We start from the raw sequence: 23,761 nt of genomic DNA, 5'->3' as shown, positions 1-23,761 counted from the left end.
TTTGTGTGTCCCAACATTGTTAAAACATGTACTTTAACAACAACAAGAAGAAAAGAACAGGCTTTTTTACCACATGTTCACATCTCTTTGATCAGATACATTTCTCTAAACACAACAGTGAGCAGCAACATTCCTCCTCCTGTGTGATCTTTTGAAGTTGCTTTACATGTTAGCCCCCATTATCACCATTCAAAAAAAATTGCTTTTAATGAAATGTGTTTGTCATGGCTGCGACTGTCAAAGTTCAAACTATGCAGACGTTTTGAATGTGAGAAGTGCTCTGGGGCCGTCCGTCACTTTTGCTACTTCAGGTGTAAAGCGATGGATCCTTGCTCAACCAAAATTGGCTTGTGAAAAGCATCCATTATTTTAGCAATAATGTTGCATTTTTTTTCTAATTGTCCTAAGTCAATGTCTCACGATCATTCTTGTCTTTGTCATGTCAAAAATAATGCTCAGATTGCAGTTTTTTTGCCATACTGTCTCAAATTAATACTGCAGTGACAACGGTTGCTTTTTTTTTTTTTTTACATGATTACAAGTGGTCTCAAACTAAAAGAATTGACAGGCAATGCTCTGTAAAGTTGCTTAATATATTATCTTCTGCGGCAGGGTTGTTAAATGCTGAACATGTTTATGATTCTTATTAAAAGGAGAAATGCTGCTTCCTTTTAAGCTGGAAAATAAGCTTTTTTTTGTCCTTAGGGAGTTGCCATATTTTTTAAGAGGTACATTTTGGGATATCAGATGTGCCTTAAAGAATTATTTGATCTTTCCGTTATGGTTCTTATGTAATTTATGTTTATTTATTACAAAAACTTTTGTAACTGAAATTTTTAGATAATTGGTGTAGAGCCTTTCAGAAATTTTGTGCGCTTCCTTTGAACATGCAATGTATGTTTTGTTTTGTTTTTTTATACTGTACCACAAAGTAGATCTGTATTACAATAAAAAAAAAAATAGAAAAAAAAGCGGCCTGTCATATTTTTCTGCACCAGCAGGTGGTGGAAAAGACCTACATTAACGCTGATGGAGCTTTTGGTCCCTTTGCTGTTTGCAGGGGTTAAAGGTGTTCTTGTTTATTGGCTAGATTGGGATTTCACTTATATTGCACAACTGGAGTTGCATTTTGATAATTGAACCTAAGTCACAGTAGGGAAAACTACGGCTGTAAAAATCAGTATGGTGCAATCTTGGCAAATTCTACCATCGTTAGCTTATTTGTCCGATGGTAAAAGCTCATAAATGCATGTAAACGTCGATACTAAGCTAACAGCCCTGCTGAAGCAAGTGTACGTGCTCCACTCTTATTCAGGAGGTCTGTAGCTTTCACAACAACGCCTGACTTTAAAGTTAACTATTTATTTGACTGGTGAACAAGGCGTCTTTCGTGTAGCGATTATCAATTAGAACTAAAAATCGTTCGTTGCCTAGCAACCACGCTTTTTTAATTAACGTTCGCTTCCAGGAGTAGCTAGTTAGCTAATATTTAGCTTAATGCACTCGTAGTATATATACACACAGCAGTGCACGTAAAACATTACAACGGCAGTGAAAAAAGCCTGTAAGTATTTAAAAACTTAAGTCAACTTAAAGTCTAAACAAGACTTGGTGTGTCACTAACAAAAACGCATATGGCAACAAAGAGTTTCCCAAGTAACATCTGGTTTGCTATCTGACGTGTAAGCTCTTATGTTATGTCATATATTTTATATTACATATGTAAAAATTGAGAGAACTTAATATGTAGCTGAGTCCACACTGGAAGCGATTCAAACCGATTAGGCCACTAGAGATCATTGAAAGGCAAAGACATTAAGCGACTCCGGGCGAAACACCGAAGTGGGTGGGACTTCGGGACAAACATTTTTCATTTCAAATCCAAGGCGAGCAGTAAGGCGACTACCAATGAGAATGTAGAATATTGTTGATTGACACATGACCTTGTAGCATATTTACCACTAGGTTACCTCTAACCAGAGCCCATGAGTAAGTAATTCCAACTGCTCTGCCTCTAGAGTATTTATTAGAGGGTTACCGAGGCAACCGGCGCCTGGAACGACCACAGGTCGTCATTTTCGAAACGATGCCCTACGAGTAAATCGCTTTTAGCTAAGCAACAGTCACTGTCGACTGTCGCTCGCCTCCGTGCTACCATACACAGACACCAAACGCTGTTTAGACTTTAAAGCCACTCAAAGGAGCTTGTAAATTAGCATTTACTATAACACTTCCGGGCATTTCTTTTTTCAAAATAGAAGCCTCTGCAGCGCGCTGCCGTTGTGGTGCTTTTTACACACACTTGACGCTTCCGCTTTTCTTTGGCTTCCCTCTATTGACTCAACTCTGCTTCAAAAGCGTTTTTTCCATTCTCACGTGCTCGCGCGCGCACGCACGCTCTTATTCTCACTCACTCACTCCTTTCTCTTCTCAAAAGCGCCTTGTGAAGCGGATTGACAGGCTAGAATGAAAATGAGGCGGACGCTCGCTCGCGACTTCAGTGCTTACGCGTCCTTTTGAGAAAGACCTCTAAAGTTGGATCATATCACCATGGGAGCTGTTTGGGCTGCAAGGGACTTTTGTTTGTTTTTGCTCCTGTTAAATAGTCGCCAAAGCGCAGCGCTTCCAGAGTTTCGAGGTGGGACTGTAGTGAGTGTGTGAGCATGTGTGTGTGTTGTCTTTTGCAGTCGTGGAGACTTTACGCACGCTTTTCCCAGGAGTGCGCTCCATGTCGTCTCACCAGCAGCGACTTTTAGCATTTTCTCCTAATTTCTAACAACTTTGTAGTATAGGAAAAAACAGCACTGCCGTGGCAGGTTGCGCGTTCCGTGTGCATAAACGTTTCCAAAAAGTTTTGTTTTTTGGCATGTTGTTAACGTTCAGGTTTTCACAGGACTTCTCTCCATTTCGACTCATACTCTTTTATTTCGTTTTTATCAGTTAAATCTGAATTTTCCGGCTTCATTCTCACAAATATGTTGGCTTTTTGTTAATTTTCTAACGTGTTTTTGATGATAATTCATTCCCGTAGATCCATGCGCAGAGGGAAGTGATGGCTGTCACATTGACGCTATTTGTCAAACGACCCAAGACTCTTATAAGTGCACGTGTAAAGCAGGTTTTAAAGGCGATGGAAAACAGTGTGAAGGTAAGCATTGTGTAAATGTTTAGCCACAGATTTCTTTTCTTCCTATTGCAGCCACACCTTGTTCTAATTGTTCAGAGCCCAAGATGTTTTAGCATTATTAGCTTTTTCTCCCCACCCCAACCTTTATGTGTTGTTTGTTTGTCAGATATTGATGAATGTGACCTGGAGTACAATGGGGGTTGTGTGCATGAGTGCAACAACACACCAGGCAATTATCGCTGCACTTGTTATGATGGGTTTCATTTGGCACACGATGGACATAACTGTCTAGGTAAGATTAGCTTTAAACTAAATAAGCAATCTTTCATGGTAGATGGGGAGCTTGTGTCCTCAGCTGTGTAAACTTATGCTTTATAAAATGCTGAAGACTGTCTGTGTTGGTTTATGTAAGTGAATACCTCCCACCTGAAGCATTGTAAGCTGTTTACTTGTGTGATCGATTCACTGTCCTGTAGATATGGATGAATGCCAGTTCAACAACGGTGGGTGCCAGCACACTTGTGTCAACACAATGGGCAGCTATGAGTGCCGCTGCAAAGAGGGCTTCTTCCTCAGCGACAACCAGCACACGTGCATCCACCGCTCTGTGGGTGAGTATATGTAACACAAAGTTTGAAATAGCTAATAACTCATCCACAAAAGATTGTGTGTTTGTGGATGCCTGTGTGCCCTAATTGTGTAAAACTAGTAAAAAAAAAGAAAGAGAGAGAAAGATGTAGCAGATTCTCCAAGAGACTGATGACACAATGAGGGGTGACAGGTTCAAGCTGGCTCCTGTCACTGAGCTTTCATCTGAAACAGCAACATGCTGTGGGAAAAAGGATCTCTGTGTCCCACAGAACAAAATAAGTCAATAACTGCAACACTCTGGTCTATGCGGTCAGTGTCACAGATTAGTCTGAAGCGCCTTTGTTTTGTCTCCTTCACTGAAGTCGACTCAAATGTGACTACTTTCCAGTCCATCGGGTCTTGACAACCCTTTTATATCCCAGTGGACCTATCCACTCAGCTGTGACCCGTCCATATAAATGCTGCTACAAATCACCATTGAATATGTTGTTTTGTTTTTTGTTGTTTGGGGTTTTTTTGGGGGGGAATGAACTTTAGATTCTTGTTCCCTCTGTAGAGGCGCTAAGAATAACGCAGCAGTGGATGTTTTTGGCTTGTGTAGGGGCGTGAGAACAATCAGTGTCTTTCAAGTTTCCAGACTAATCTCTCAGTATGTGCGCCTTTGTGTGTAGCTGGTCAGTCACTGTAGGAGAGTTTCATTGTGTACCTCTCTCCCTCTTTCTATCCAGAGGGCCTCAACTGTATGAATAAGGAGCACGGCTGCGCCCACATCTGCAAGGAGACATCCAAAGGGGGTGTGGCCTGTGAGTGCCGTCCAGGCTTTGAGCTGGCCAAGAACCAGAGAGACTGCATCTGTACGTGCACGCTAACACTCGCAAGTGCATCGGGCTTCTTATGTTGAACTGATTATTTGCATTCATAGTTGCACGTTGTTTACCTTACAGTGACTTGTAACCATGGCAATGGAGGCTGCCAGCACACCTGCGAGGACACTGAGAACGGCTCCATATGCAGGTGTCACAGCAGGTACACTCTGCAGCCTGACAGGAGCTCATGTGTAGGTAAGCAGGCTGACACTGAGCTGAGACGAGGAATGCAAAACAGTGTGAGCACAATGCTGCAGTGAAAGAAATGCTGGGATACACATCATTTTTTTATGATTGATATGTTATTGAATTTTGGAGGAAGAGAGGACAGTATATGCCAGTGCATACACACTGTATATACGTTGTTGTTGTTTTTTTTTGTTTGTTTTTTTGTTTAAAAAAGCATGCTTAGGATCAGGTGAGCAGGTGGTAGGTGTACATGCATAAAAAGGAGGTGAGACAAAAATTTATCTCCATGAGCTGTTAATATGGTGAAGATATCTTTGTCATTCCAATCCTGCCTGGTAAAGATAATGTTTCCCACTCCACAGCCAGCCATCCAGCAGGCACATTAGACCACTCTGTCATCTAAAACACATCACATCAAATATCCTCTATTATCTTTAATGTCCTCACATCATTTTCCAACCAGCGTGCAAGGTTGCGAAGTGATAAAACATTTTTCCAAAGATGCCAAATAATAAGCCATTACATCTGAGTACATTAATCTAATGGTTAAGCCTTAAAAAAAGATGGCGTTTTGAAGGCAGTCATGCTCTAAGTGTCAACTGACCCAATAATAAAGTAACGCTGTAGGCTAGATGAACTTTTTTTATGACTTAATTGGAGTCATGCTTTCAAATCTAGATTATGTTTACAGCATTTTAAAGCTTTAACAAAGAAACACAAAACATGTATACAATGTTTTAACCTGACAATAATTGTTTTTACATACATATATACTCATTTATGTTCAGTATGAAGCAAAATAGATCTAGATTTCAGCCCAGGGTGGGTGAAATCCAGGAGCTGCCTACACTATTTTTTTTTTTTTTTTTTTTTTCTTGAGTTATGAGGAGGCTACCCTTATGAATGGATGAAATTAGAGGATCCCTCTTTCTCTCTATCAGTTCTCCTGTTAGGCAGCGTGCATTTTTCCACACAGCGGTTGTAAAGGATAAGGATCAGCCGTCAGATAGCGGGTAATATCTCTCCTTCCAAGCCAGCAGTGTGTGTGAGGTCTGAGCGTGTCACTGCGACGTTGTCTCCGTGATTCACTTTTCTGATCTTCCGTGTTATCTGACACACACCAAGCCAACACAAGCTGAACATCTCAAGTGTCAAAACACATCTGCGCCCTGATGGCTGGCATAAACACTCACTGAGGATAACAGTAAAGCATTACTCTGGTTTTGTGTGTCACAGAGCGAGATGAAGCCACCACAGAGTCCTTGGACCACAATGCCACGTCCTTTACAGAGGTGGACAAGCGGGTCAAACGAAGGCTGTTAATGGGTAATAATAAGACTCCCGCAGTTTTGAATTTGTGTGGGTTTTTTTGTTTTTTTGTTGTTTTTTTTGGGGGGGGGGGTTACGTGTGAAGCTTCCAGGAAGCCCTCAGGAGTGGGGAGAGGAGTTTATTTCTAGCAAACTGATACATTCCTCAGTCTTTTGAGCAAACTGTGAAATGGCTGCATGCTCACTTTCTCACCGCCGACCTCACCTGAAATATACACGTATGTGACAGTGTGGTACATTTCACATTTTCCTTCCATTTGGAAAGGAAAGCATGTGAATCTTTTCTTCTATGTTGAGTATTCAGCAGTTGTGTGATTCTGGGTCACTCAATACATGTAAAACATTGTGTGATTGGTACTTTATTAGGTATGCAGTCTCATCTGGTGAGACTGTACGGGTCAGCCCTAATCCAAACATCTCAGTGACGTTAGACGCACAATATTGTTAAATTCTGCACGTTAATTTAACCTTTTAAATCAGTGGACAAAATTGTTTAAAGGGTACTTTACAGGAAATCATTTTATTCTGCTAAGTTCTAGTATTTTGTCACAAACGGAAAGCACAGCATTCCCCACTAGGTGAAAGGTCTTTTCCATGCAGTGATAAGGCGTGTTGCATTTTTAGAAACCTGCGCTGTGAACAATGGCGGCTGCGACTGCACCTGCAAAGACACATCCACCGGTGTGCGCTGCAGCTGCCCCGCTGGCTTCACGCTTCAGCCAGATGGGAAGACGTGCAAAGGTCAGACTGCCGTCTTCACAACGAGGGATAGTATCTTAATACGCTAACACGCACGTGAAAATGCGTTCTCAGAATCTCGCTCGTTTCACCCGTAGATATCGATGAATGTGAGGTCAACAACGGCGGCTGTGATCACTCCTGCAAGAACACCATCGGCAGCTTTGAGTGCAACTGCAGAAAAGGTTTTAAGCTGCTGACAGACGAACGCTCCTGTCAAGGTAGACGTGGCTCCTGAACTGCAGGAGCAGTAAAAGGAACTTGCATGAACGAGATAATGATGACATTTACAATCTCTCTCTCTTGTTTCTTTTTTTTTTTTTTTTTTTATCACTGAGTGAATTTAGATTTTTCTAAAATAAAAATATAAAAATTAGTATCATGTTGAGTTTTTGTGAGTGTTTCAGACTTCTACATCATTAGTGTGATTTTATTCAACTTGAATTACTTGACAATTATTTCATGGTTCAGGCTTTAAAGAGTTGAATACATCAGGGAGCATGTAAAACCTTTTTCTGGGGTTTACTTTTGTTTACCTTTTTGTTTGGCATGATTGATGACAATGATTTCTTTTTTAGAAGTCATTTCTATGAAAAGCTAGTATTTTTGCTTTTGTTTTTTTAATCTGCTGTAGTGTAATGTACCTGTCGCACTTCACTGAGTAGGAAAATGGTCGTCATTAGATGGGAAATTCCTGCTGGCGAAGATTGTAACTGACTGCCCTGCTATTATGTCATCTGCCTGATTTTGATTACAGATATAGACGAATGCTTCTTCGAGCGCACATGTGATCACACCTGTGTGAACTCTCCGGGTGGTTTTCAGTGTCTGTGCAACAAAGGCTATACCATGTACGGACTGGCCCACTGTGGAGGTGAGACTAAGTTGGGTGGAGGGCACTACACATAACAAGTTCAGCATAACACACAAGTGCTTGATGCATTTAAATGTTTTATTTGATTAAGCACACAGATGTGAGTGGTTGCTCATTGGCGTTTTTGGAAATCAATCTCTGAAATGATAAAGAGTGACTTTTTTGTTTTTTCCATCCCAGATATAAATGAATGCAGTGTGAACAATGCCGGTTGCGAGCATGGCTGTGAGAACGCCGTGGGTGGATTTGAATGCTTTTGCCGTCCCGGCTATAAGCTACATTGGAACAAAAAGGACTGCATCGGTAGGTTAGCACCTGTCTCTGAATGACAAGCAGGTCTGTTATTGTCACGTCTCAATGGAAATTGTGCAGTGATGAAGTGTGACAGCAAACACCTTTGTGGACAAAAACAGGAGATACTTTGAGTTGTTCTTTATTTATTTATTTATTTATTTGTTTACTCTTTAATTTTCTTGTGCTTGAGTAATCCATCCAAAATGCTACAAAGCTGTCAGGATTTTGGACTTTCTGTGCTTCTTCACCTTCATGTGCATCTTCCTCCTTCTTGCTTTTGAACATGTTTGAGTTTTGTTGTGGTTTTTATCTAGCGGCTCAGGGTGTATCACCTGCACAGCCCCCATCTAAACCTACTTTGAACTGTAGCAAGCAGGAGGGAGGGGATCGCTGCTTTCTGACCTGCCAGTCTCAAGTACACATCAGCAGTGGTGAGTTGGTTGAGCCAGATCTCTGTATAGTGTGAGCTGCGGTAAACCGGTGTGTTGGTTTAATAACTGAGATATGTTTTGGCTACGTTATATATCATCTGTCATGCAATCAGTCTTTATTTGTATGGGCATCTTTCATGCAAGTTAGTGCAGTTCACAGCGCTTCAGATGACTAACCAGTAGATAATGAGAACAAAGAGTGATAAAGCAAAGCAAATAATATGTAATATTATAATAAATTAAAGAGAACAAAAACATTAAGAAATAGAAGATAAAATGACCTATCAATAGATTAGAAGCACCTAAAAAAATTGAGAAAGATATGACATTAAAGATTTAAAAAAAAAAAAATGAAATGAAATACTAATAAACTAAGAATATCCAAATAAAATAAAGCTGCATAAAAAGACAGCATGTATGTAGAATATACATTAATGGTCTTATCATTGGGTGGTGCCGTGGTCAGCACTGTCGCCTCACAGTGAGTTCTCTCTGGGTACTCTGGCTTCTTCCCACAGTCCAAAAACATGCATGGGTACATCTCTCTGTGTTGGCCCTGCGATAGGCTGATGACCTGTCCAAGTGGTACCGCAGCTCTCACCCTATGACAGCTGGGATAGGTTCCCTGAATTAGATAAATGGATGGTTTGTCTCTTTCATAGTTTATTTTTTATCATATTGCCCTCTTCAGTTTACTTGTTGACTCTCTGCGGACCCCAAGAAAAGTACTTGTTGCTGTGGTAACAGCTAACTGGGGTGTGAATAAAAAAAAACTTTAACAAGAGCTACTTGCTGATATGAAGCAGATGGCTAGTGTTGGGTTGTCAGAGTGAAGCAGCTGCAAAACATGTCAACTAATCCAGCAGGATTAGCACTGCTACAAGTCCTACATTTAAATCAGGATATTTTGACAATTGGAGGTTCACAGGTTAGTTAGAGAGAGATAAAAAGGACCGGGGTGGATTGGTGAAGAAGCTTATGATACATCGAGGATGCTTTTTGTATAGTCGGTGCATATTATGTCTTCAAACAGCACAATTCAGTCAGGTGGAAGTGCAACTAGTCAGTAAGCTCAACAGTTGTAGATTTAATTGAGTGAAAAGTCTGTTGAGGGACTTCATGTTCATACATGCTGCCTGTCTTTTGTCTTAGTTGTTTTTTTGGCCCTTACTTTTGTCAGTGTCGGTCCCTGTGTCACGGCCTCGTGTGTTTTCAGGGATGGAGGATTCCTACACAGTGACCTGTGGAATGCCTCTGCCCTGCTTGGCTGATGCACAAAAGAACAACAGTGGCTCATATTGCTTAGGCAAGTACAGGATTTACATCTTTTTTTTTTGCCCGCTCTGCCAAAGAAAACAGTAACACAGGAACAGGTAGGTCACACTTTACTTGTCTTCACTTGATAACGATATTTTCTGTCCCCCTGTTGTGCAGGTCGAGAAACGGCCAGCCTTGCCCGCATTAAGACAACGGCCACTTTTAAGTCTGGCACCGCAAGGTGCAACTTAAAACGAAGTCAGGAGAAACTCAGGGAGAGCCTAAACTCAGCGCGCTCAGGTACAGCGCCACGCTGACTCAAAGCACAAGACTTAGAGTTATATCGTCTTTATGTTGCTGGTTAAAAAACATTTTGGGTTTACCGAGAACTGCCAACATCTAAAGACTCTGAAGCAGACCTTAAAGATGCTTCAAAGAAAACCAAAAACCAAGAGCAAATGTGAAAGAAATTTGTGGGGAAAGTGATGTGGTTTTGAGTGTCTTCCACATCTCAGCACAGCACTTTGTCTGCCAGTGACAGGGAGGATGTAATTAGCCACAGGATGCCTTTCAGTTGTGTCTGACCTAGCTATCAATCAAACACGATTCTGATTGTAGGATTATTTTGCTTCTACAAAAGGGGCTCAGCATGGTACATCCCTCACAGACACTGAAAGAAAACCAACATCTCATTGCCATTGCATCCTTTTTGTTCTAGTAGCTTTTCAGTGTGCATGACCAAAGATTATTGTATGTGATTAATGTTTCCTGTCTGTTAACAACTGTGCAATTTTTCTCTTTGTTGTGCTTGCTGGGGGTTTGTTGTGTCCCATGTTCACAGAAAGGAAGTTTCTCTTCACTGAAAATGTCCAGTTCAGCTACGTGAGCCTGCGCTGCACCTCATCCGGACAGAGAATGCGTAGCCGCCATGGCAGGAAGGCCGGCGAGGAGGACGGCTCCTCAATCACTGCTGAGTTTGAGCTGGATGTGAACCTAGAGGAGGTAACAGGTTGGTCTGTCTGTGGTTTCTGCTTGCCTGCCCGCCTGTCTGTCTGCGACCTGTGATTATGATTCTTAAATCTGTCTTTCGCCGCTCTGTTTGTCACTAAACAAACCAAGCTGTGTAAAAGTATCTCCTGTTTTGACTTGGCTCTGGTGATGGGTTCTAGATTTGGGGCAAAGGGTGTTTTTGTTTAATTTCCTTGATTTCTGCGTTAGCGGTGTGAAGTAAGCTTATGGGAATCTAGGCATGAAATCGCAGGTTATTGCAGGTGAACAATAGGAAATCTTGCTTTGGAAACTCTTGCAGTATCGAGTGCTTTTCTCAGCAGAGGGTTGTGACGTGAACTGCGTGCGCCGCCGTTCAGAGAAGAGGCTCAGGAAGACCATCAGGACCCTGCGGAAGTCCATCAACCGGGAGCAGTTCCACCTCCACTTTGCCGGAGCAGACTACAATCTATCCAGGAGTCCGGGCCAGCTGGCAGAGCTGCCAGGACACTGCGTAGCAGGACAGATGTTCTTGGGCAGAAAATGTGGTGAGTTGAGTTTATGTGTGTAGTATTTATTCACTGTAGAAATCCTGTTAACGAGCAGAGCACAAACAGTTAATCCAGGCAAAACTTCTATTGGAAACGTTAATGATTTTCATCTTTCCCACCGCTTTGTTTTTTGAGGCAGCAGCACTTGTGAGCATACCCCATACACACAGTAGACCCATAGTCATGGCTTTAAGTAATTGAATTGGCCCAAGCCAGTGAGATATATTTAGACAGGCGGGTTTAATGATTGGATTTGGAGCAGGTGTGGGCCAGATGAATGCCATATTTGGTTTGCAGACATTCTGTAATGAGCAAGTTGGAGGGGGAAAGCGAGCTTGTGTGGAAGAACAGAGAAGCTGTTGTTGGCCCTCCAAACTGCGAGATCTTCCAGCATCTCCATGGGATAACATTAGGGCTGATGGCAGGTCTCCTGCTGCCTCTTGCTTGAATTTTATATACAACCTGCGCTGGAGAAAAATGCTCTTTAAATAGGGCTGCACACTGTCGATGGTGGAGAGCTCAAGGCAGGCTTGTGTTTTCTCTGGCGGTTGCAACTGTATGCCCCTATTTTCAGGCCTCACAATGTGTTGGCTGCGTGCTGGACATCTTCTCAGTATCAGCGAGGGGAAACTTGTGCCTTTCCTCCTAAATTGTGATGTCTAAATATTTATTCAGGCAGTATGCGCTTTGTTCAATATATGCGTCAGTGTTGAGGATGTTTTAACTTAATGTAGGCCCAGATCTTTATCCCCAGATCTCAGGAATATGGCTGATGGCCAAAAACATGTGTCAAACTATAGCCGCTCTGTAGTTTCATGAGATAATGTCTGTTGAGGGAAAGTCATAAGTTTTGCTTTCCATTCATCTCCCTGTAATTTTTTTTTTCTTTGGTCTCATCATTAACATTTAAGCTACGTCTGCTGTTAAGCTTTCCTGACATGATTTATTTCACATCTTAAGTGTCTTTATTCCTTCCGTCCCCCGCTTTGCTTTCAGGTCAACATTAGGCAGTCTATTGGTTGTGGCAAGGGTGTAGACATGTAATTTGGGAGAGGAGGGAAAAAGGAGAGGGGGGCTCTGAAAGGCATTCTTCTTAACCTCCAGCTCTTTAAAGGAGCTATATTTTTCCCTCCTCCCCCATCTTTTGCTCTGGCTTAGTTTGGAGTGCAGTTTAGTCCTTTTCAATTTGCCCACTCCATTGAAAACCCCATTTGAGGCTCTTTCTCTCTCCTTGAGAAGAACACAGTCTTCTGTGGATTTGAAGAAAACACTGTGCACAGTTTAAAGCGTGGCAGCTCCTCCTCCTCTGTGCTGTGTTTGGGTTATTGGTTGAAGTAACGTTTATATTCCGGGACATTGGTTCAGTTTAAATAACTTGTGATGTTAGCTTATTAATAACATGATCATTTTGAGTCTAAAATTTATTTCAACTCTACATTATTTATGTGCAGGAAAACAACCAAAGCATACTTTATAAGAGGCTTCATGTGAACGTGTCCACCACTGGTCCACACGTTCTCACATCCATGTGAGTGTCGCAGTGAACTTGTTTGTGTGTTTGTTTTAACGTTGGAGATTTTTAGGAAGTGCTGTTGATTCAAGCTGGCACTTTAAGTGCTGTCCCCCCCCACTACCCTTGCACCCCAACTGGGGGCCACTTTGCATGACCCCTAGCCACTAAACTGCTAAAGAGAATTGACTTCACCCACACCATGGGAATCAATTAGCATCAGCTGTTTGGGCCCCTGCTTGATGGGCGTGAGCAGTGATTGGACCAAGTAGAATGGGGGGATTCAGAAACCTGACCTCTTTTATTGGGTTCAGCTCCTTACTACTGTGATACCATAGTGTTTTCCTATGTCATCAAGTAGGCAAAAACCAGGGACTTGAATAGAGGTGAAAGGTCTTTTAAACCTCTTTGGGGCCATCAATTCGAGAACTCTATAGAAGCGTTCTTTGCATTTGAAAGGCTTCAAGTTTTTGTTTTTTTTTTCTCGTCTTTTTCACTCTCACTCTGTCTCTTCCCTCACAGCTTCCCTCTGTCAAATAAAAGCTGTTAGAGGACAATGCAGTGATGGCTCCTTGTGGTCTTTTAGAATAAACAAAAGGCTTCAAAAATGAGCTGCTCTTGATAGAATTACATTTTCTTTCTCCCAACGAAAACCTAACAGTCTGCAGAGCCACGTATAATGGATCTGTGTGAAAGCTTTTATGTGTCGAGCGCTCTCTGATATTGGTTCTTTTCTTTCAGCCCGGTTGAAGGCTACATATGAGGCACGTTTTGCTCGAAAGTCTCAGGAGTTTAATTGATTTATTCTTGTGTGAGCTCAGCTTTAGTTTTCAAGTGAAGTTCTTACGGCTATCAGACAGACACAGTAATTGCCAAATTAATTACAGGCATCAGTCTGAAAGGGAGGAACCAAAGCAAAACAGTGTTTTAGCCCCTTTAATCAAGTGTTTGCGCTTTTATGCGATAAAAGGGAAGCTCTCCCTTTGATTTGCGGCTGTGATTGCTTTTAAAAGAGCTGAGGGTGCTTACGTTGGCATTTAAAGTTCCTCACTTATGCACAGCCATGTTGTGTCAAGTATTAAGACAGGTGTAGGTGCGGATGCAGTAAAGGCAGCACTGGGAGACGCTGTTGTTCTTTTGTCCCCATGATTTTGTTTTTGCATGGCTGTTTTAGGTTGGTTTGCAAATGTACTTTAATGGCATTTGGACTTTTTATGTGTGTGTTTCATGCAGTCCAAAGCAAATAAAATTCATAACTTCAGATCAGTTTATTTGTATAGCTCATTTAGGCACAGCAAACACTGAACAAAGTGCAAACGAATCATGTAAAACAGATCAATAAAGATAAATGTTAAACAGACAAATAAAAGTTGACTTAAAGGGAATAACCAACAATAAGGGAATGTAATTAAAAAGCAAAAGTTTACAAGAAGACACAGTTAAAATGAGACTTGAACTTGAAACCTGCAATAGTTACACTGTGTTAATGTAATGCATAAGCATTTTCATAGCTGACATCTTATCATACAGTTGTAGCTAAGATAAATGTACTTATCTCTCCTTTAGGCATCATGTAGGTTATCCTTTGTTAGTATCAAGCCGTACTCTGTTTAGTGACACAAATCTGACATTTGAATCCAGTGGGCATATTTCACAAACATTTTACGAACATGCTCTTCTACTGTTTTCTATTTGAAGACTCTAGAACTTTATATAGGCTTCACAACAGCATCACTACTTTGCATGATGCAGTCCTGATATGTTACCTGCGCGTTGTTCACATCTGATTGTGTGGTGCCATATAAAGATGGTCTGTAACAGTACAGCCTAATGCACCACTGAGCTCAGTGATACCTTTAAGATGGCAGGAAAATGCTGTCAACAGATAATTGTTTGGGCTCAGCTGCCTTTTTAAAGCTGGAGCTCACTGCTCTTTACTGTGTTCATCCAGTTCAAGTATTTACATGATCCTCTTTGATTACACTTGAGAGGCAGCTGTGATCTGGGTTTCTTTAATGGTCTCATCATTCACTGTAGCTGCGGTGTTTATTGTGTACATCTACGCTGTGGTTAGGACTGCTTGATTGTGTGTAACCACGGGGCAATCTGCTATATTTGTTGATTCATGTCTGCTTATCGCATTGTTCTTTTTTACCCACACACTCTTATGGTGTGGTTATTTGTCCATGAGCGCCACCTGACCTGATCTGTCTACTAAATTGACTTTAATCACAAGTTCAAACGTTAACGTCTGTTTTGGATGGCTTATCTTTAAGTGTTTGTTTTTAGTTTTTGCGGAAATGTTCCATCATCCTCAAACAGTTACATTTGTTTGTAATTGACTCTATATCACAGAATTACTGTCTGTGTTAGTATTTAAAAAAATATGACTTTTCCGCCTCAACTTGGCATAGCACAAAGATAAAACTGTTAGCACATGCTTAGCAACTCTTTAGAGAAACTTTGTAGGCCGACATTTGCTTTGTGTGCACTAGAGACGAGCATGCAACAGTGTCTCGCTACAAGTATGTCACAGAACGGCTAAACTTTAATCTCTCTTGATGTCCTTTTCCATCTGTGTCTTAGTGAGCTGCGGTGTTGGGACCTACTATGATGGCGATCAGGGACGGTGTTTGTCGTGTCCAGCTGGAACGTATCAGGACGAGGAGGGACAGATGTCCTGTGAGGTGTGTCCTACACCTCAAGGAAGAGAAGTCTCCAAAGTGGTGGGAGCTCGAAACATTTCAGAGTGTGGAGGTAAAACACCATATTTTAACATTTAAAAAACATCAAACAATAAAATTTTATAGTTTTACTGTATTATAAACTGGTTTGTCTTAATTTTTTATGATGTGTCCTTTAAACATACTTTACTGCAGGCAACTTGACATTTAATGTCTTGTGTGTTGACTTTGTATGTGTTGAAATCCTGGAGATGTCACAAGACCGGAATCTACCACGAGGGCTTTTTTAAGTGCTTTGGAAGATTTCTGAGTGTCTGTCTGTGGACAGATTTTGATCATGTGCTATCAAAACTTTACAGGTGCCAAGTTTCAAATTAAAGACAGGTTCACAAATGGGTGTTTTCCACGTTTTCACAGATTGAGTGATCCTACAGCCAAATGTTAATGCTAATTTTTAATTTTACAAGCAGTTAAAATGGTCAAATCAACTCACCCAATCACCCATACAGTGCTTTTATCTGTAGCTAAGCACTTTCTAACATTCACACACACTCAGTTCTGTATGTTACCCAAGGATGCTTCAGCATGCAGGCAGGAGGAGTCGAGGATTGTTTCACCGACTTTCTGATTAGTAGATGACCTGCTCTACCACCTGAGCCAGTATTAATCTGGTTTGTGCAAAAACTAGTCACTTTTAGGGCTCAGAAAGCAGGTCACAAATAATTACACTTTCCAGCTGATTTCAGAAGCAATAGTAAATTCTCTTTTTTACTTTATGGTGACATTTAAATGCCAAGCAGCTTCCTGTCAAACATAAAGCCCAGGGGCCAGAATCAGCCTGCCAAAGACTGACCCACTGCGCAGCTTTGGAGAGTGTGAAGGAAGGGATGAATCTGAGACTTTTAACTGCATTTTTTAAAAATGTTTTTCAGCTTTCCCTACTGACACAGACCCCTCTCGAGGCCAGTCTTACTGCACCAAATTAAAAAACAAATAAATAAACAATGAAAAAAGAGACTGTGTTATTTAATTACCTACTAAAAAATTTATATTTTATAGATATTTATATCAAATAAATAATAATAAAAAAAAAGCAACAGCCGCAGAAAATTAAATCTAAAGTTGTGAAGGTACAAAGGAAGCAGTGGTGCCTCGATAAAGATCTCGCTGGCAGTTGTTTTGCTTTGTGTAAATCTGAAGATGCTTGAATATGAATTAACTTCTTTCAGTCCAGAATAAAAAGCTCAAGGAGCCACCATGTTTTGTTCTCCTCCTGTGCTGTTATCAGAGTCACATCTCGCCTGACAGACTAAACAAGACGAGCTATCACACATCCACTTTGTACTAGTCACCCAGGAGTTACACGCAGTGAGAGGTGGAGATGTAACACAGCATTTTTCCATTAGTATTTTCTTATTTTTGCTAAATAAAAGTAAAGCAAAGTTGCTGCTGTTGTTGTTTTAAGTGGACAGAGCATTTCCTGCTTCTAACAGTGTGGCTTGACCCAGTGAATGCTTGTGTGTGTTCAGGTCAGTGTTCCCCTGGTCAGTACTCCCACGATGGCTTCATCCCCTGCCTGCTCTGTCCACCTGGAACGTACCAACCAGAGGTGGGGCGCACCTCCTGCTTCCCCTGTGGAGGGGACCTGGACACCCGGCGCAGCGGGGCTGTCTCATTCCAGGAGTGTGAGACCAAAGGTATGAAAGATTTTAGTTATGTCACTGGATATAAAACCTAATAACTTCTGCCTGGTTTATTTTAGCTTTCGCTTTAGTTTAGCTTTAATATAAACAAAGGGTTTAAATGGTTCTTTTGGAGCCGAGAACGTTTATGAAAGCCTGCCAGACTTGTGAAATAAAGTGAACCATCTGTTGTTTTGGGGATTTTAACTCTTTTTGTGACTTCAAAACATTGTGTAGCATTTGCAGGTGTTGATAGGGACTCTGCTGCCCTCTGCAGCTGTTGTATGGTTTTTACCAGGCACAGAGAGTTTCCGTTCTAACTCAAGCACAGAGTTTTTTGTTGTTGTTGTTGTTGTTGTTGTTGTTGTTGTTGTGTTTTTGTTTTTTTTATGTATAACGTTTTAACTGAAGATTTTTCAGGTATAATGTAGGATAAGATTTTTTTGTACCCCGAATGTTGGTGGCACTAAATCAGCTAACAGCTCTCTATCGCTGGCCTTTGCTCCTGCAGTGCAGTGCTCTCCAGGACATTACTACAACACCAGCACACACCGCTGCATTCGCTGCCCTATGGGCACATATCAAGGGGATTTTGGTCAGAACTACTGTGTCACCTGCCCTGGAAACACCACCACCGACTATGATGGTTCCACTAACATCATGCAGTGCAAAAGTATGTATATCTGCATGGGGTGGGGCGGGGTTTCAGTTTCCAATATTAGGATTCCATTTCAGATATTTTTAATTTTTGTGTCACTTACAGACCGACGATGTGGAGGAGAGCTCGGGGATTTTACAGGTTACATCGAATCTCCCAACTACCCGGGAAACTATCCTGCGAATATCGAGTGCACTTGGATCATTAACCCTCCCCCCAAACGCAGGATCCTTATTGTTGTGCCTGAAATCTACCTGCCTATTGAGGATGAATGTGGAGACTACTTGGTGATGAGAAAAAGCTGTGAGTTCTACTGTGTTTGTGCCATTTAACTAACAAATAAAATATAACAAAGGGGTTTTAGGTTGGATTTGCTTTGGTTTGGGCTCAAGTTACGATTATGATCCCTTTTTTTAAGATGCTATAATCCTCAGAAGTTATGAAAACAAATGTCTGCTTACAATATAGTCTGTGTGTGCAGAGCAGGATGAATCGGCACAGTGGTAGAAAAACATCTCTTAATGTCATAAGAGTGGTTTTCATATTCATCAGTAGTTACGTATTAAGGCCTTTCCTCTGTGCTTCTTTCCTCACAGCTCTCCCCAACTCTGTGACGACCTACGAGACGTGTCAGACGTACGAACGTCCCATCGCCTTCACCTCCCGCTCCAAGAGGCTTTGGATACAGTTCAGGTCCAATGAGGGAAACAGCGGCAAAGGCTTCCAGGTTCCATATGTGACATATGATGGTGAGATGGTTTGTCTTGGAAATAAGATTAGTACTGTAATTCCATGTAAGTTCACAACCTGGTCCCACCAAACCAGCGCACACTATATTGTCTCTCTCATTTTTCCAATATAAATTATTGAAATCCTCATTTTCATTCAGCATTTATCTTTCAGAAGCAGAGCAAAGTGTTTTCATTTCATTCATGCAGCCTTGTGGCCTGGCAGGAATCTTTTTTTTTTTTTTTTTTTTTTAATGGCCCAGAAGAGACAATTTGTGCTGGGTGCCATTACAACCTATAGTTATTTGAAATTGGTACATGGTGGATATCAGGATTATCAGAGACAACGTGGAAAAAAATGTCTGTGGGTTTTTGTCCGTTGTTGTTTTTTTTGTTTTTTTTCTTTGGGGGGGAACAAATACTGTGTGCCTCATTCGTTTAAGAGAAAAGAAAATCTGCCCCTACCTGTAGAAACTGTGGTTTCCATTAAATCTTCTGTAGGGTTCTACATTGTTTTTGTTTGTTTGTTTTTTGAACAATCCCTTTTAAATTTGATGAATTGAGAAAGAATAAACCGATGATACCTCTGAATATTGTTTAAATCTAGTTTGTTTTTTCTTACTAAGCTATTTCTGAACGTTATTTGTTTCAGAGGACTACCAGGAGTTGATAGAAGACATCGTCAGAGATGGAAGATTATATGCTTCAGAGCATCACCAGGAAATACTTAAGGTATCGGGATTTTATAATTATATTATACAAATGTTTAACAGGGAGCACTTTGGTCTCCTGCCTGAGTAGGTCTAAAATACCTAAAACCATTTGTGTAAGCTGTATATATTTACATTTATCCATTACTTTCATCTTTTAAAGCATTGCATTCCTGACTTATTTAACCTGCTCATTAAGAGTTTTAGCTGTTTTATCTCATGGGCTATTTTCAGCTGACCATTTAGACTTTATTTGACAAAGATCAGCTGGCCAGTTTTGAGTCCTCACTGTGTTAGTGGTTTGGCTCCAGTGACCATGTAGCACCCTCTTTTGGGAACAAGTAGAAATACAGAGTATCACTCACATTAACCCATAAGAGCCCAGACCCATTTTATTGTCAAGAAAACTGTGAGAGAGTAAGTGTTGAAACTTTAATAGGAACTTCCCTCTGTGTGTAAAGGGACGCCTGTGTCACTGTGGTTTCCTATGGGTAAAAATTACATACTGGAAGTCTGTGAAGGTTCTCCGTCATCCAGGTCATCGTAGTCTAAGGAGCTTGGAAAGAAAAGCGTCTGGACTTCTTTAAGTTGCTTGAAGACTTTTCACCTCTCATCCGAGAAGCTTCTTCAGTTCTAAGGGTCAAATAGTGGAGAGTCCCAGATTTAAACCCAGTGGGAGTTTCCCCCCCCCCAAAGAGGGACAAAAGACCCCCTGATGATCCTCTACCTAATCACATGTCCAAAATGTGAACATTGGCATTTTGGACAGAGAGGACAGATGGTTTGAAAGAGGAGTGAAAGAAGCCATCTATGTCCACTGTGAGCGACCATCTTTGAACAGAGGTGGTGGTTTACGACACCAACTGTCTGCCATCTATAATCCAGTTTTGAGATCCTTTCCCAGACACCTTAATGCCCACTCACATCCTGGGCCATCTGACCTCAGGAAATCACGTGATAGGGTGGGGGCAGGTTTCACAATGAGCTCACCCGAAACCCTGATTGTGACCCACACCCGTTTTCACACCTTGGCTCATGTGATTAGGTAGAGGATCATCAGGGGGTCCTTTGTCCCTCTTTGGGGGGAAACTCCCACTGGGTTTAAATCTGGGACTGTCCACCATTTGTCCCTAGAACTGAAGAAACTTCTCGGATGAGAGGTGAAACGTCTTCAAGCAACTTAAAGAAGTCCAGACGCTTTTCTTTCCAAGCTCCTTAGACTACATACTGTAAGGAATTCTTTTGGATAACACACTTCTTTTTTTTCCCCCTCAGGACAAGAAGCTCATGAAGGCACTGTTTGACGTGCTGGCTCACCCACAAAACTTCTTCAATTATACAGCGCAAGAATCGAGAGAAATGTTCCCCAAATCCTTCATTCGTTTCCTGCGGTCCAAAGTCCTGAGGTTCCTTCGTCCTTAAAAAAAAAAAAAAAAAAAAAAAAGAAAAAAAAAAGTTGCCACAAAGTTCCAGGATTTTTCATAATAAGCTTAAATTTGAAACTGCACCCTCTTATGTGTTTTATCAATTGACCCCTGCACATTCTAAGGTTACGTGTTGGACAAGAGGACCGCACCTGATGAAACGATCCCAGTGGAAAAGTGAAATTTTTAACTGAGGAAGTGGTACAAACCACAGATCTATATGGGCTTCCTCGGAGAGGAATTAGGAGATCTCATTTGGAAAATACTTCTAACAGCAGATGAATGACATTATACGGCCCTTTAAATTTTAAAGTTGGGATTTAAATTCCAAGTCCAAATTGGGTATTTGAATGTTGAGAAATACTGTACATGGCGGCATTATGGGACTCTTTAATTGCATTTGGATGAAAAACAAATATGATAGACGAACAGATATATGCTGAATGTCAGTAACACTGTATATAGGTTTAGGTTTAACATTTAGTTTTTTAACATGGCCTGCACAGGTAGGCATGAAATACTGACAGAAATACTGCAAAAATGTCAGGAACAAATAGCGCACACAAGTTTTCTTGGGGAAATTAGCACTGCAAAAGAAGTAGCCCTGCCACAAAAGCAATTATTCTGATGAATGTCTTGTATATGATGTAAAAAGTTTTAGGTGAAACGCTAATGTTTTGTAGATGCTACATACACTTTAATGGTATAGCATGGCTGCGTTTGATGTTGGCTCACGTATTTGGTCTTCTAAGGTGTCTGGATGAGCACTGCTGTTCTTTAAAAAAATACTTTTTCCTTTCCAAAACTAGTCACAAGACAATGACTGCTTCAGCTAGGTCACTAGCAACCAAAGACAACGAATTACTCTGCAGAGAAACGGAACAATTTGTGATGCCATGAATACATGAAAAGTTCTGTAAAATAGAAGTAAACTATATTTACCTCTCCTAGATGAAACAAGTATGTATATTTTTATGATTTTGTACATCGAATGTGCTGTAAATAAAGATCGGAAACTGATTTCCACCACTTTCAACCACTTTTTCTTATTTCTGTACAAGTGCATGTGTTTGTATATGTTTAACACCTCCAGAGGAATAATAAAGTTGGTCTTTATTAAGTATTATTATTATTATTATTGAGTTAGTAGGTAGAACTTTTGAGATAAAATGCTTGCAAGAAAAAAAACATGATTTTTTTTTTTTTTTTTTTATCAAAAATGATATGGAGACAGGGATAAACTAGAGTAATTAGAGTAACAAGGTTGCACATAATTTGGATTTATCTTGGATAATAAAAGATGTTTCATCACTGAAAAAAAAAAAACACAATCTTCCATCGTTATAAAGGCCATTTTACAGTTGCAGGACATTTTCTATCAACCCCATGAATTTGAAAAGAATCTATATGAAAAAAGTGGTTCGAAAATATTTATAATTCAAAATAGTTCTCGAGCACAAGTGTAAATGCTAAAAAAAAGATAATTATAAAGAAATTATAAATCTTATCTTATCTTATCTTATCTTATCTATGATTTATCTTAGCGTTTTAATTGAGTTGAGATTTTATGCATATAGCGCCAAAACACAATGCACTTTAGAATGTAAGGTAAAGACTACAATGATAATATAATAATTGTCTTCCAAGAAGAATGACCCGCCTGGTGTTCCCCGGACCAGAGTTTGATACACCTGCTGTTTACCAGCGTGTCTAACCGAAGGGTGTAGTGATGGGTCGTTTGCGAACGAAATGGCTCTTAGAGCCGTCTCTTTGACGTGAACGACGCGAGCCGACTCCTTATCGCGAGCCGTCACGTGGGTTTTTTTTTTTTTTTTCTCTCAGCCTCTCTCTCGCACTTTTTTTCCGCTTCACTCCGCACGCGAGCCTTGTGCTGGGCAGAGGGGGAGGGGCGGTAGTTACACTCAGTAGCACAGGAACAGAGCCGGAGGGAGAGAGAGAGAAAGAGAGCCAGGGACAACAACGTCACATTAGAAAGGTATAGTAATCATCCACAACTATTTTCGGTTGCAGATGATAAAGGATTCAGAAAGTTTATTCATGCAGGTCCATATGACAGAGAATATGCATCTTCTTTTTGTTTTCATATTTTAATTTATATTTAATTGTGTTATGGTTTGCTGTGTTTTGTGTTGTTTCACTTTAAATTTGTAAAAGGAAAAAGCTGAAAATTTAAATAGTTAAAATTTGAAATGTGAATAGTTGATTTTTGTATTATATGATTTATTTATTACATTTTATGTGGAGTGAATAAATAAAAGTATATTTACGGTGGCCCCTAGAGACAAAGCACATACAAACTTCAAATCACGTACAAACTCCGAAGCACATACAAACTCCGAAGCACGTACAAACTCCGAAGCACGTAAAAACTCAAAACACGTACAAAAGACAACAGAAGTGCTCCAGGATGCTAGGGCGCAGTGTTGAGCTTTTGTTACCTAGTGGCTACACATGCCAGCAAGTACCAACGACCGGATTTGGTGTGTGGTAGTAACAGGTAAATGAACTTTTTTTTTTTTTTAATTATTTGAATATATATGAGTGCCTGTGTATAAATACACAAACAATACAGACATGTTTTCAACTGTGTAATTTAAGTGATCTAGTAGCTCTGCTTTGGAAGTTCAGTTCATGCTAGAAATGTGTTTTGGAGTTTGTACGTGTTTATAAACATAAACATATATAAATAAAACCTTTTTTTTACATTAGTAATTCCTTTTGTGCATAATTTTATATTATTGTTAATAATAAATTAATTAACGCAACAAAACAACCTGAAGAGCCGGTTCGGAGCCGAAAGAGCCGGCTCTTTTTAGTGAGTCGAACCAAAAGAGCCGGGTCTCTAAAAAGAGCCGGAAATCCCATCACTAGAAGGGTGAGTTCGATTTATCTTCACGTCCTTAGCGGTTCAGCTTACTTTTATTGTTTTTTTGCTTTTTGGGTTTGTTTTTTTTTGTAGAAATATAACCCAATTAATTGAAAGTAACTGGTTTAAATGTTGGATAATATTTCGAACAACCTCTGATGGGCGACAAACAAGCAGCTAATTGGCATTATCTGAAATGTCCCGCCCGCCGGACATCGTTTATTATGTCCCGCTCAGTACTGTG

General features: G+C 40.6%; 1 protein-coding gene across 5 annotated transcripts; it reads left to right on the top strand.

Annotated features, from left to right (window-relative positions):
* The first annotated feature begins 84 nt into the window (after positions 1-84).
* scube2 (signal peptide, CUB domain, EGF-like 2) lies at positions 85-21,650 on the top strand. Of its 5 annotated transcripts, none has more exons than XM_085157822.1 (23): positions 85-1,318; positions 3,032-3,148; positions 3,294-3,419; positions 3,604-3,738; positions 4,447-4,572; positions 4,663-4,779; positions 6,010-6,099; positions 6,727-6,843; positions 6,939-7,061; positions 7,598-7,714; positions 7,895-8,017; positions 8,323-8,439; positions 9,656-9,745; positions 9,874-9,996; positions 10,538-10,705; positions 11,025-11,231; positions 15,331-15,501; positions 16,958-17,125; positions 17,622-17,783; positions 17,874-18,071; positions 18,365-18,517; positions 19,149-19,228; positions 20,482-21,650. In XM_085157822.1, the coding sequence occupies exons 1-23, from the start codon at positions 1,246-1,248 to the stop codon at positions 20,626-20,628; spliced, it is 3,048 nt and encodes a 1,015-aa protein (XP_085013948.1). In that variant the 5' UTR covers positions 85-1,245; the 3' UTR covers positions 20,629-21,650. The 5 variants fall into 5 exon arrangements, with proteins under 5 accessions (XP_085013948.1, XP_085013956.1, XP_085013940.1 ...); XM_085157830.1 differs by lacking the exon at positions 85-1,318 and adding an exon at positions 1,650-1,989; XM_085157814.1 differs by lacking the exon at positions 85-1,318 and adding an exon at positions 2,023-2,638 and having other exon boundaries at positions 11,028-11,231.
* Positions 21,651-23,761: the final 2,111 nt, after the last annotated feature.

The sequence above is a fragment of the Neolamprologus multifasciatus genome, chromosome 1 (genome assembly GCF_963576455.1).
Source record: "Neolamprologus multifasciatus chromosome 1, fNeoMul1.2, whole genome shotgun sequence".
Taxonomy (NCBI): domain Eukaryota; kingdom Metazoa; phylum Chordata; class Actinopteri; order Cichliformes; family Cichlidae; genus Neolamprologus; species Neolamprologus multifasciatus.
This window is presented reverse-complemented; position numbering and strand designations above follow the sequence as displayed.